Source organism: Oncorhynchus clarkii, chromosome 19, assembly GCF_045791955.1.
Source record: "Oncorhynchus clarkii lewisi isolate Uvic-CL-2024 chromosome 19, UVic_Ocla_1.0, whole genome shotgun sequence".
Taxonomy (NCBI): domain Eukaryota; kingdom Metazoa; phylum Chordata; class Actinopteri; order Salmoniformes; family Salmonidae; genus Oncorhynchus; species Oncorhynchus clarkii.
Window position 1 is genome coordinate 3,392,985 of NC_092165.1, and position 12,721 is coordinate 3,405,705.

The following is a 12,721-nucleotide window of genomic DNA, read 5'->3' on the forward strand; positions in this document are numbered from 1 at the left end:
TTAGTTAGGAACTCTCGTGACCTGGTTGTCTTGTCTCTTTTTAAACCGAAAGGATGAACAAAACTCAGCGGCCGTCCAGGAAGTGAGTTGGACAGCCCTGCTGTCGAGGATTGACATTGACCGCGTCTATTCAGTCTCTAAAGATGACATGGCTCCTTGTCCCCCCCCCCCCTCAAAAGATGACATGGCTCTTTGTCCCCCCCCCCCCCCTCAAAAGATGACATGGCTCTTTGTCCCCCCCCCCCCCTCTAAAGATGACATGGCTCTTTGTCCCCCCTCAGAGCCGGTGTACAGGTCGTCGTGCGCCCTGACGGTCCACGCTATCAGCCACTACAGCCCTGATGTCCTGAAGGGGCATGCGGTGGTAGCGTTGCCGCTGGCCTTCTTGGGTATGCACCAGGCGCCGGGACCAGACGAGGAGAAGGGAGAGAGCCACGACGCCACGCTGTGGAACGAAGTCTGGCAGGAACACGTACCAGGTCAGAGAGAGAGAGGAGAGGAACACACACCTGGTCAGAGAGAGAGAGGAGAGAAACACACACCTGGTCAGAGAGGAGAGGAACACACACCTGGTCAGAGAGGAGAGAAACACACACCTGGTCAGAGAGGAGAGAAACACACACCTGGTCAGAGAGAGAGAGGAGAGAAACACACACCTGGTCAGAGAGAGAGGAGAGAAACACACACCTGGTCAGAGAGAGAGGAGAGAAACACACACCTGGTCAGAGAGAGAGGAGAGAAACACACACCTGGTCAGAGAGAGAGGAGAGAAACACACACGGTCAGAGAGAGAGAGGAGAGAAACACACACCTGGTCAGAGAGAGGAGAGAAACACACACCTGGTCAGAGAGAGGAGAGAAACACACACCTGGTCAGAGAGAGAGGAGAGAAACACACACCTGGTCAGAGAGAGAGGAGAGAAACACACACCTGGTCAGAGAGGAGAGGAACACACACCTGGTCAGAGAGGAGAGAAACACACACCTGGTCAGAGAGGAGAGAAACACACACCTGGTCAGAGAGGAGAGAAACACACACCTGGTCAGAGAGGAGAGAAACACACACCTGGTCAGAGAGGAGAGAAACACACACCTGGTCAGAGAGAGAGAGGAGAGAAACACACACCTGGTCAGAGAGAGAGGAGAGAAACACACACCTGGTCAGAGAGAGAGGAGAGAAACACACACGGTCAGAGAGAGAGAGGAGAGAAACACACACCTGGTCAGAGAGAGGAGAGAAACACACCTGGTCAGAGAGAGGAGAGAAACACACACCTGGTCAGAGAGAGAGGAGAGAAACACACACCTGGTCAGAGAGAGAGAGAGAGAGAGAGGAGAGAGAAACACACACCTGGTCAGAGAGAGAGAGACACACACCTGGTCAGAGAGAGAGAGGAGAGAAACACACACCTGGTCAGAGAAATACACACCTGGACACTCACAGTGGAGAGTCACTACTCTGTAGAGAGAGTGTCTGGTCGAAGACACTGCATTGCTGTGTTAGCTGTGCCACTAGAGATTCTGGGTTCGAGTCCAGGCTCCGTTACATCCGGCCACGACCGGGAGACCCATGGGACGTACAATTGGCTCAGCGTCGTCCAGGTTAGGGGAGCGTTTGGCCGGGCAGGGACGTCCTTGTCCCATCGCGCTCTAGCGACTCCTGTGGCGGGCCGGGCGCAGTGCACGCTGACACGGTCGTCTGGCGCGTTGGTGCGGCTGTCTTCAGGGTTAAAGCGTTATGTCAAGAAGCAGTACGGCTTGGTTGGGTCGTGTACCGGAGGACGCGCGGCTCTCGACCTTCGACCTCTCCCCAGTCCGTACGGGAGTTGCAGCGATGAGACAACACTAACTAATCAAATCAAATCAAAGTTTATTCGTCACGTGCGCCGAATACAATATAGACTTTACAGTGAAATGCTTACTTACAGGCTCTAACCAACAGGGTAAAAAAGGTATTAGGTGAACAATAGGTAAGTAAAGAAATAAAAACAACAGTAAAGACAGGCTATATACAGTAGAGGCTATATACAGTAGAGGCTATATACAGTAGAGGCTATATACAGTAGAGGCTATATACAGTAGAGGCTATATACAGTAGAGGCTATATACAGTAGAGGCTATATACAGTAGAGGCTATATACAGTAGAGGCTATATACAGTAGAGGCTATATACGGAGAGAGGCTATATACAGGAGAGAGGCTATATACAGGAGAGAGGCTATATACAGGAGAGAGGCTATATACAGGAGAGAGGCTATATACAGGAGAGAGGCTATATACAGGAGAGAGGCTATATACAGGAGAGAGGCTATATACAGGAGAGAGGCTATATACAGGAGAGAGGCTATATACAGGAGAGAGGCTATATACAGGAGAGAGGCTATATACAGGAGAGAGGCTATATACAGGAGAGAGGCTATATACAGGAGCGAGGCTATATACAGGAGCGAGGCTATATACAGTAGCGAGGCTATATACAGTAGCGAGGCTATATACAGTAGAGAGGCTATATACAGGAGAGGGGTTATATACAGTAGAGAGGCTATATACAGTAGCGAGGCTATAAATGTAGCGAGGCTACATACAGACACCGGTTAGTCAGGCTGATTGCGGTAGTCTGTACATGTAGATATGGTTAACCGCTCTGGTACCAGTGGGACGGTAGCTCTGGTACCAGTGGGACGGTAGCTCTGGTACCAGTGGGACGGTAGCTCTGGTACCAGTGGGACGGTAGCTCTGGTACCAGTGGGACGGTAGCTCTGGTACCAGTGGGACGGTAGCTCTGGTATCAGTGGGACGGTAGCGTCTCACCTCGACAACAACCAGTGAAATTGCAGGGCGCCAAATTCAAAACAACAGAAATCTCATTAAAATTCCTCAAACATACAGGTATTATACACCATTTTAAAGATGCACGTCTCGTTAATCCCACCGCAGTGTCCGATTTCAAAAAGGCTCTACGGCGAAAGCACACCATGCGATTATGTTAGGACAGCGCATAGCCACAAGAAACCATACAGACATTTTCCAGCCAAGGAGAGAACTCGCAACAGTCAGCGATTTAAAATGAATCACTAACCTTCGACCTTCATCTGGTGGAACTGCCAGGACTCCCATGTTACACAGTAAATGTTTGTTTTGTTCGATAATGTCCCTCTTTATGTCCAAAACCCCCAGTTTTGTTGGTGCGTTTAGTTCAGAAATCCAAAAGGCACAAATGCGCGCTCTCAACAGACAGACGAAAAGTCAAAAAAGTACAATAAAAGTTAGTAGAAACATGTCAAACGATGTTTAAAATCAATCCTCGGGTTGTTTTTGTCATAAATTATCAATAATATTTCAACCGGACAAAAGCCTCGTCAATAGAAAAGGAGAAACCAGAAAGGCTCTCTCCCGGACTCATGGCTGGAAATGTCCACTGTCCTCTCATTTGAAAGTGCTGTATCTCACTCATTTTTCAGAGTAAAAGCCTGAAACAATGCCTAAAGACTGGCCACATGTAGTGGAAGCCATAGAGATCGTGAACTGGGTCCTAAGTCTTTGTATGGTGAATAGGCTTTCAATGGAAAAACAGCCTTTCAAAATAATAGTCCTTCCTGGATGTATTTTCCTCAGGTTTTCGCCTGCCATATCAGTTCTGTTATACTCACAGACATTATTCAAACTGTTTTGGAAACTTTGGAGTGTTTTCTATCCAACTCTACCAATTATATGCATATCCTAGCGTCTGGGCCTGAGTAGCAGGCAGTTTAATTTGGGCACGCTTTTCATCCAAAATTCTGAATGCTGCTCCCTCCCTAGAGAAGTTAAAGTAACTGTGCATATATGATGAACAGAGTAGCAGTAGCGTAAAAGAGGGGTTGGTGGGTGGTGGGACACAATGCAGATAGCCCAGTTAGCCAATGTGTTGGAGCACTGGTTGGTCGGCCCAATTGAGGTAGTATGTACATGAATGTATAGTTAAAGTGACTCTGCATATATGAAGAACAGAGAGTATCAGCAGCGTAAAAGATGGGTTGGGGGGAGGCACACAATGCAAATAGTCCAGGTAGCCATTTGATTACCTGTTCAGGAGTTTTATGTCTTGGGGGTAAAAGCTGTTGAGAAGCCTTTCGGTCCTAGACTTGGCACTCCAGTACCGCTTGCCGTGCGGTAGTAGAGAGAACAGTCTATGACTGGGGTGGCTGGGGTCGTTGACCATTTTTAGGGCCTTCCTCTGACTACCACTTGGATACTACGAAAAAAGGGGTTAAAAATATATCAATTGAAAAGACAAAACACTTTGACCTTTTCAACCCCTGGCCTCTCGTCGTCGTCTTCCAGGAAGCTTTGGGGGCATCCGCCTCTACATGACGGAGCTGATCGACATTACCCAGAAGGCCTTGCAGTCCCAGTCGTGGAAGATGAAGGCCCAGGGCGCGGCTGCCATGGCGTCCATCGCTAAGCAACAGACGGGTTCTCTGGTCGCCCCTCACCTGGGTATGGTGTTGTCCGCTCTACTGCAGGGACTGGTTGGACGCACCTGGACTGGAAAGGTGTGTGTGTGTGTGATAAAGTGGTCAGTAGAGGGGGGGGGGGTGCTTATAAGAGATGAGGTTGTAATTAATTTGACCAACTTGTGTCTAGTGTTTAGTACAGAGATGTCTTCTCACTCCAGTTGTTTGTGTCTAGTGTTTAGTACAGAGATGTCTTCTCACTCCAGTTGTTTGTGTCTAGTGTTTAGTACAGATGTCTTCTCACTCCAGTTGTTTGTGTCTAGTGTTTAGTACAGAGATGTCTTCTCACTCCAGTTGTTTGTGTCTAGTGTTTAGTACAGATGTCTTCTCACTCCAGTTGTTTGTGTCTAGTGTTTAGTACAGATGTCTTCTCACTCCAGTTGTTTGTGTCTAGTGTTTAGTACAGATGTCTTCTCACTCCAGTTGTTTGTGTCTAGTGTTTAGTACAGATGTCTTCTCACACCAGTTGTTTGTGTCCCAGTGTTTAGTACAGATGTCTTCTCACTCCAGTTGTTTGTGTCTAGTGTTTACTACAGATGTCTTCTCACACCAGTTGTTTGTGTCCAGTGTTTAGTACAGATGTCTTCTCACACCAGTTGTTTGTGTCCTAGTGTTTAGTACAGATGTCTTCTCACACCAGTTGTTTGTGTCCAGTGTTTAGTACAGATGTCTTCTCACACCAGTTGTTTGTCTAGTGTTTAGTACAGATGTCTTCTCACACCAGTTGTTTGTGTCCAGTGTTTAGTACAGATGTCTTCTCACACCAGTTGTTTGTCTAGTGTTTAGTACAGATGTCTTCTCACACCAGTTGTTTGTTTGTCCACAGGAGGAGCTGTTGAACGCAATCGGCTCTGTTGTGTCTAAGTGCAGGTACGGTTTCTCCTCTCCTTCTGACACTAGGAGCAGTCTGTCTGTACGGTTTCTCCTCTCCTTCTGACACTAGGAGCAGTCTGCCTCTCCTTCTGACACTAGGAGCAGTCTGTCTCTCCTTCTGACACTAGGAGCAGTCTGTCTCTCCTTCTGACACTAGGAGCAGTCTGTCTCTCCTTCTGACACTAGGAGCAGTCTGTCTCTCCTTCTGACACTAGGAGCAGTCTGTCTCTCCTTCTGACACTAGGAGCAGTCTGTCTCTCCTTCTGACACTAGGAGCAGTCTGTCTCTCCTTCTGACACTAGGAGCAGTCTGTCTGTCTCTTGTCCCTGTGATGGGGATGTTGGTGATAATGGGGATGTTGGTGATAATGGGGAGGTTGGTGATAATGGGGAGGTTGGTGAGAATGGGGAGGTTGGTGAGAATGGGGAGGTTGGTGATAATGGGGAGGTTGGTGAGAATGGGGAGGGGGATGTTGGTGAGAATGAGGGGGATGTTGGTGAGAATGGGGAGGAGGATGTTGGTGATAATGGGGATGTTGGTGAGAATGAGGAGGGGGATGTTGGTGAGAATGGGGAGGGGGATGTTGGTGAGGATGAGGAGGGGGATGTTGGTGAGGATGAGGAGGGGGATGTTGGTGAGGATGAGGAGGGGGATGTTGGTGAGGATGAGGAGGGGGGTGTTGGTGATGATGAGGATGATGATGTGTGTTAGTGGTGAACTCCAGAAGTCCTCCCCGGGCCAGCCCAGTGTACCAGAGGTGATAATGAGGATGTTGTGTGTTAATGGGGATGTTGTGTGTTAGTGGTGAACTCCAGAAGTCCTCCCCGGGCCAGCCCAGTGTACCAGAGGTGATTGATCTGGTGTTGAAGGAGTGTCGTAAAGACAACCTGGTCTACAAGATGGCTGCCCTGGGCTGTGCTGCTGACGTCCTGCAGGCCACACAGGAAGACCGCTTCAGTGATATGGCAGACATACTCATACCACTCATTAAGAAGGTGAGAGAGAGAGACAGAGGGACAGAGTTTGTGTATTTCTCCTTTATGACATCAGTGTTCTATCGATTGGTCCAAAATGTGTGATGTCTGATCCTGTGTTACAGAACTCTGCAGCAACTTCGAGGTTGAGACATGATAGTGATGACGATCGGGATGAGAAGGAGAAGGAGCTGCAGACTGAAGCTCTACTCTGTGCCTTCCAGACGCTGGGCAAGACCTGGCCCAACAACACACAAACCCAGGGTAAGGTTCTGACTGGCCCAACGACACACAAACCCAGGGTAAGGTTCTGACTGGCCCAACGACGGCACAAACCCAGGGTAAGGTTCTGACTGGCCCAACGACGGCACAAACCCAGGGTAAGGTTCTGACTGGCCCAACGACGGCACAAACCCAGGGTAAGGTTCTGACTGGCCCAACGACTGCACAAACCCAGGGTAAGGTTCTGACTGGCCCAACGACGGCACAAACCCAGGGTAAGGTTCTGACTGGCCCAACAACACACAAACCCAGGGTAAGGTTCTGACTGGCCCAACAACACACAAACCCAAGGTAAGGTTCTGACTGGCCCAACAACACACAAACCCAGGGTAAGGTTCTGACTGGCCCAACGACGGCACAAACCCAGGGTAAGGCTCTGACTGGCCCAACAACACACAAACCCAGGGTAAGGCTCTGACTGGCCCAACAACACACAAACCCAGGGTAAGGTTCTGACTGGCCCAACAACACACAAACCCAGGGTGAGATTTGTAAATGTTTTGGTCTAATTTCAATAGAAGCCAAAACAATAAGGTGATTATATCAGAAGTGATTGTAGTACTGTGTGTTTAATGCTGTGTCTCTCCTGTGTTCCCAGAGCGTTTCCAGTTGGACCTGTGCTGTCTGATGTGTGAGAGGTTGAAACTCAGTACATGGAGGGTCCAGGTGGGGGTGCTACAGTCTATGAAGACATACTTCCAGAGGTAAGGACACAAACACACAGTCTATGAAGGTTGTGGAGGGTTAACCTACAGGAGGTTCTCCAGGACCAGGGTTGGAGTTAAAACCTACAGGAGGGTTTCTCTCCAGGGTTGGAGTTAAAACCTACAGGAGGGTTTCTCTCCAGGGTTGGAGTTAAAACCTACAGGAGGGTTTCTCTCCAGGAACAGGGTTGGAGTTAACCTACAGGAGGGTTTCTCTCCAGGAACAGGGTTGGAGTTCAAACCTACAGGAGGGTTTCTCTCCAGGGTTGGAGTTAAAACCTACAGGAGGGTTTCTCTCCAGGAACAGGGTTGGAGTTCAAACCTACAGGAGGGTTTCTCTCCAGGAACAGGGTTGGAGAGCCCTGTTCTACGCCTATCTAGATCTGAAAGATTTAAAACATATGTCTAGCCTATCGGAGGGCGAGGTGGAGCTGCTTCCTCTGGCCTATTGGAGGGCGAGGTGGAGATGCTGCCATGCCTATCCTGTCCTTTCTGACTGGTACATGTTGTTCTCCATCTGATTTGATAAACAATTTTCTCGTTGTTCCTTCCTGTGTAGGTTGCTACTGTTGGAGAAAGAGAAAGACAACCAGAACTTCACAGCCTTGTCCCTTATTCTCACAGAGACATGCAGCGCGCTCACACACCCACTAGGTAAGACCTGTACACTGCTCTCACACCCACTAGGGAAGACCTGTACACTGCGCTCACACACCCACTAGGTAAGACCTGTACACTGCTCTCACACACCCACTAGGTAAGACCTGTACACTGTGCTCACACACCCACTAGAGAAAACCTGTACTCTGCTCTCACACACCCACTAGGTAAGACCTGTACACTGCTCTCACACACCCACTAGGTAAGACCTGTACACTGTGCTCACACACCCACTAGAGAAAACCTGTACACTGCTCTCACACACCCACTAGGTAAGACCTGAACACTGCTCTCACACACACCCACTAGGGAAGACCTGTACACTGTGCTCACACACCCACTAGAGAAAACCTGTACACTGCTCTCACACACCCACTAGGTAAGACCTGAACACTGCTCTCACACACACCCACTAGGGAAGACATGAACACTGCTCTCACACACCCACTAGGGAAGACATGAACACTGCTCTCACACACCCACTAGGGAAGACCTGAACACTGCTCTCACACACCCACTAGGGAAGACCTGAACACTGCGCGCACACACTAGGGAAGACCTGTACACTGCTCTCACACCCACTAGGGAAGACCTGTACACTGCTCTCTCACACCACTAGGGAAGACCTGAAGACTGCGCTCACACCCACTAGGGAAGACCTGAAGACTGCGCTCACACCCACTAGGGAAGACTTGTACACTGCTCTCACACACCCACTAGGGAAGACTTGTACACTGCTCTCACACACCCACTAGGGAAGACTTGTACACTGCTCTCACACACCCACTAGGGAAGACTTGTACACTGCTCTCACACACCCACTTAGGGAAGACTTGTACACTGCTCTCACACACCCACTTAGGGAAGACTTGTACACTGCTCTCTCACACCCACTAGGGAAGACTTGTACACTGCTCTCTCACACCCACTAGGGAAGACTTGTACACTGCTCTCACACACCCACTAGGGAAGACCTGTACACTGCTCACACACACCTACTAGGGAAGACCTGTACACTGCTCTCACACCCACCCACTAGGGAAGACCTGTACACTGCTCTCACACAGCCACTAGGTAACATTTAACTTTTTGAGTAAATCATGATTTTTTTAATCCAGGTGTAGCTTTAATCCGGGTGTGGGGAAATTGATCCTAGATGTTTCTTATTAGAAAGATTTCACAATGTTTTTATTCAAAATGTTTCCTCCTGTAGAGAATAAGAGTTACTCCTCTGTGAGGGCCGAAGCGTTGTCTGTTGTGGAACTGCTGGTGAAGAGGACAGGAGGTGAGTCTTCGTTCCGTCTGTTTACGGGGCTGAATGACTAGTCCCACTTCTCTCAACTCTTCTAAAGGGGGTCTTTAACCCAGGAAGTAAAAGCACCAGTGTGCAGGACTTGACCTTCCATGCCTAGAATATAGGACTACGTTTGAAGCACGATGTCATTTTACTCAAACCTGAGCCAACATATATATTCATGAGCACTGCGTCATCTTCTGTTTAAAAACTATTCATCTCCTAAACTCTGAAGGGGATTAATTTTCTCCCCTCCTAGACCCTGAGGGGGACACAGCTTGTGAGTCTCCCTGAGGGGGACACAGCTTGTGAGTCTCCCTGAGGGGGACACAGCTTGTGAGTCTCCCTGAGGGGGACACAGCTTGTGAGTCTCCCTGAGGGGGACACAGATTGTGAGTCTCCCTGAGGGGGACACAGATTGTGAGTCTCCCTGAGAGGGACACAGATTGTGTCCCCTCCTAGAGTCTGAAGGGGACATTGTGTGTGTCGTTGCAGAGAGCGGTCAGTGGGAGTGTGTCTCGGGAAAGAGTCGCGAACAGCTGCAGCGTTCACTGTCCACCCTGCAGACAGACAGCAGACCTGACCTACGAGACAAGGCCCAGGAACTACGGAGGAACATCCAGAGTCAACCCTGAACACACACCTACCTAGTCAACCTTGAATACACCCCCCAGATCTGTGTGGACAGGCGTGATGATTATAATGTGTATTGTGTCAATGGGTGGACGGCTGGCTGGGTCATTTATAATTGCCATATCAACTCACTATGTAAACAAACAGCACCCTATTCCCTATATAGTGCACTACTGTTGACCAGGTCCCATAGGATTCTCTGAAGTAGTGCACTACTGTTGACCAGATCCCATAGGATTATCTGAAGTAGTGCACTACTGTTGACCAGATCCCATAGGATTCTCTGAAGTAGTGCACTACTGTTGACCAGATCCCATAGGATTCTCTGAAGTAGTGCACTACTGTTGACCAGATCCCATAGGATTATCTGCTCTGAAGTAGTGCACTACTGTTGACCAGATCCCATAGGATTCTCTGAAGTAGTGCGCTACTGTTGACCAGATCCCATAGGATTCTCTGAAGTAGTGCACTACTGTTGACCAGATCCCATAGGATTATCTGCTCTGAAGTAGTGCACTACTGTTGACCAGATCCCATAGGATTATCTGCTCTGAAGTAGTGCACTACTGTTGACCAGATCCCATAGGATTCTCTGAAGTAGTGCACTACTGTTGACCAGATCCCATAGGATTCTCTGAAGTAGTGCGCTACTGTTGACCAGATCCCATAGGATTCTCTGAAGTAGTGCACTACTGTTGACCAGATCCCATAGGATTATCTGAAGTAGTGCACTACTGTTGACCAGATCCCATAGGATTCTCTGAAGTAGTGCACTACTGTTGACCAGATCCCATAGGATTCTCTGAAGTAGTGCACTACTGTTGACCAGATCCCATAGGATTATCTGCTCTGAAGTAGTGCACTACTGTTGACCAGATCCCATAGGATTCTCTGAAGTAGTGCGCTACTGTTGACCAGATCCCATAGGATTCTCTGAAGTAGTGCACTACTGTTGACCAGATCCCATAGGATTATCTGCTCTGAAGTAGTGCACTACTGTTGACCAGATCCCATAGGATTATCTGCTCTGAAGTAGTGCACTACTGTTGACCAGATCCCATAGGATTCTCTGAAGTAGTGCACTACTGTTGACCAGATCCCATAGGATTCTCTGAAGTAGTGCGCTACTGTTGACCAGATCCCATAGGATTCTCTGAAGTAGTGCACTACTGTTGACCAGATCCCATAGGATTATCTGCTCTGAAGTAGTGCACTACTGTTGACCAGATCCCATAGGATTATCTGCTCTGAAGTAGTGCACTACTGTTGACCAGATCCCATAGGATTCTCTGAAGTAGTGCACTACTGTTGACCAGATCCCATAGGATTCTCTGAAGTAGTGCACTTTTGTCGTCCAGGGATCATCAACTAAATTCAGCCGCGGGACAATTTATAATTTTTATCTTGAGCAGATAAGATCACAATGATTATAATTGACTAAAAACATCCATTTTGGATTTGTAAAGGATCACATGCATCTCTTGGGAGGCTTTGGAATAGATTTCCCAAACTAAAATCAGTTAGAGATGGGTTTTCTTTAACATAAACAAGTCCTGGGCAGTTTGGGAACCTGGTGGCCTTAGGGATTTGTCCTGTGTAACAGCTTCTAAACGGCTCTCTCCTACAGCAGCCAGTACAGTACACCCCTACTGGTGAACTACAAATGGTACCCTGATTCTCTAAACACTACTAGTGGGAATAAGGGGTCTTACATTTGGGATGTAATCCAGGAGGATACTGCAACTTTATTTAACACATTGGTTGTCAACTCCTTGGTCCTGGAGGCTGTTGTTCCAGCCAATCAGCTCATTCCACAGAGGGCTGAGTGTGTACCTTCTCCCTCGATTAATTTAAGGTCACTAATTAGTAAGGACCTCCACTCTCCTCACCTCCAGGTCTTTAATTGAAAAGGGGAGAAACCTGTGGAATGAGATGAACACCCCTGATCTACAGGGTGAGCAGGCTTTTGTTCCAGCCCAACACTTATCACGGTTTGGACTGAAATAGGTGCTGGAGCTCCACAATACTGTTGATATTCTGTCAAGAGAAACCAGCGCTCAGTTCTGGTGAACTCCTGCACTGGTCTTGATGATAGGTAATGTTAACTAGTGCTGGGTTGGACCAAAAGCCTGCACCTAGCTCTAGAGTTGGTGATGTTTCTCTGTCTGAACTTGGTAATTACTTCTTTCTCTCCCCCAGTTTGCATGTGTAAAAAAATATATTTTCAGCCATGTTGATTTAAAAACCCAACAATGAACAGTGGGGGTCGGTTGGTGTGAGGCATGTAATTCTTGTGAATTTGTCTCCAAAATAAATAAACAACCTTGAGCTTTGAAGATGTCATTATTTGGGTTTTAAACTACGCCAGACTGTTTGTGAAAGGGGCTTTTTATTTTAAACAACAAGACATTCAAATACATGGTGTAGAACAGTATATTTCAGACACACAAACATCTGAAAACAAGGACAGAAGAATTGCGATATGCAGGTTTCATGTTAAGCCAGACGGCTAGTGGAACGGACAATTAAATAATCGTAGAAAGGCTTTTAGTGATAACGTACATAAGGACAAATAAGACACGTAGAAACATCAGTTAGCCTCTCTAGCTAGCTACAGACATGAACTAGTTAGCGATTCTTTTTTGTGCCTGCGGCCGATGAGACGGGCCTTTCCGCGGCCCCTTGTTCTGGTCTGGTTGGGCCTGGGTGGTACGGGACACGGCAGACACCCCGTCTACAAACTTGGTCTTGAACAGAACGTTGGCGTTGGTGAACATGCCGTCCTTCAGAGAGACCACCACAAAC

The 12,721-nt window shown here is 48.1% G+C and overlaps 2 protein-coding genes across 4 annotated transcripts in view; one reads left to right on the forward strand and one right to left on the reverse strand.

Annotated features, from left to right (window-relative positions):
* LOC139374588 (proteasome adapter and scaffold protein ECM29-like) overlaps positions 1-12,249 on the forward strand; it is a 47,705-nt gene extending 35,456 nt beyond the window's left edge. For 2 of the 3 annotated variants that reach the window (XM_071115604.1, XM_071115605.1), the window contains 9 exons: positions 282-479; positions 4,324-4,535; positions 5,323-5,366; positions 6,172-6,364; positions 6,469-6,607; positions 7,224-7,329; positions 7,889-7,983; positions 9,203-9,274; positions 9,779-12,249. In XM_071115604.1, the coding sequence (XP_070971705.1) occupies positions 282-479; positions 4,324-4,535; positions 5,323-5,366; positions 6,172-6,364; positions 6,469-6,607; positions 7,224-7,329; positions 7,889-7,983; positions 9,203-9,274; positions 9,779-9,918 (1,199 nt within the window). In that variant the 3' untranslated portion in view covers positions 9,919-12,249. The remainder of the gene's footprint in view (positions 1-281; positions 480-4,323; positions 4,536-5,322; positions 5,367-6,171; positions 6,365-6,468; positions 6,608-7,223; positions 7,330-7,888; positions 7,984-9,202; positions 9,275-9,778) is intronic. The other variant, XR_011627695.1, reaches the window with a different exon arrangement.
* Positions 12,250-12,288: 39 nt separating this feature from the next.
* Positions 12,289-12,721, reverse strand: part of LOC139374591 (structural maintenance of chromosomes protein 2-like) — a 53,715-nt gene continuing 53,282 nt past the window's right edge. The window contains exon 27 of the mRNA XM_071115608.1: positions 12,289-12,720. Within this exon, the coding sequence (XP_070971709.1) occupies positions 12,541-12,720 (180 nt within the window). The 3' untranslated portion in view covers positions 12,289-12,540. The remainder of the gene's footprint in view (position 12,721) is intronic.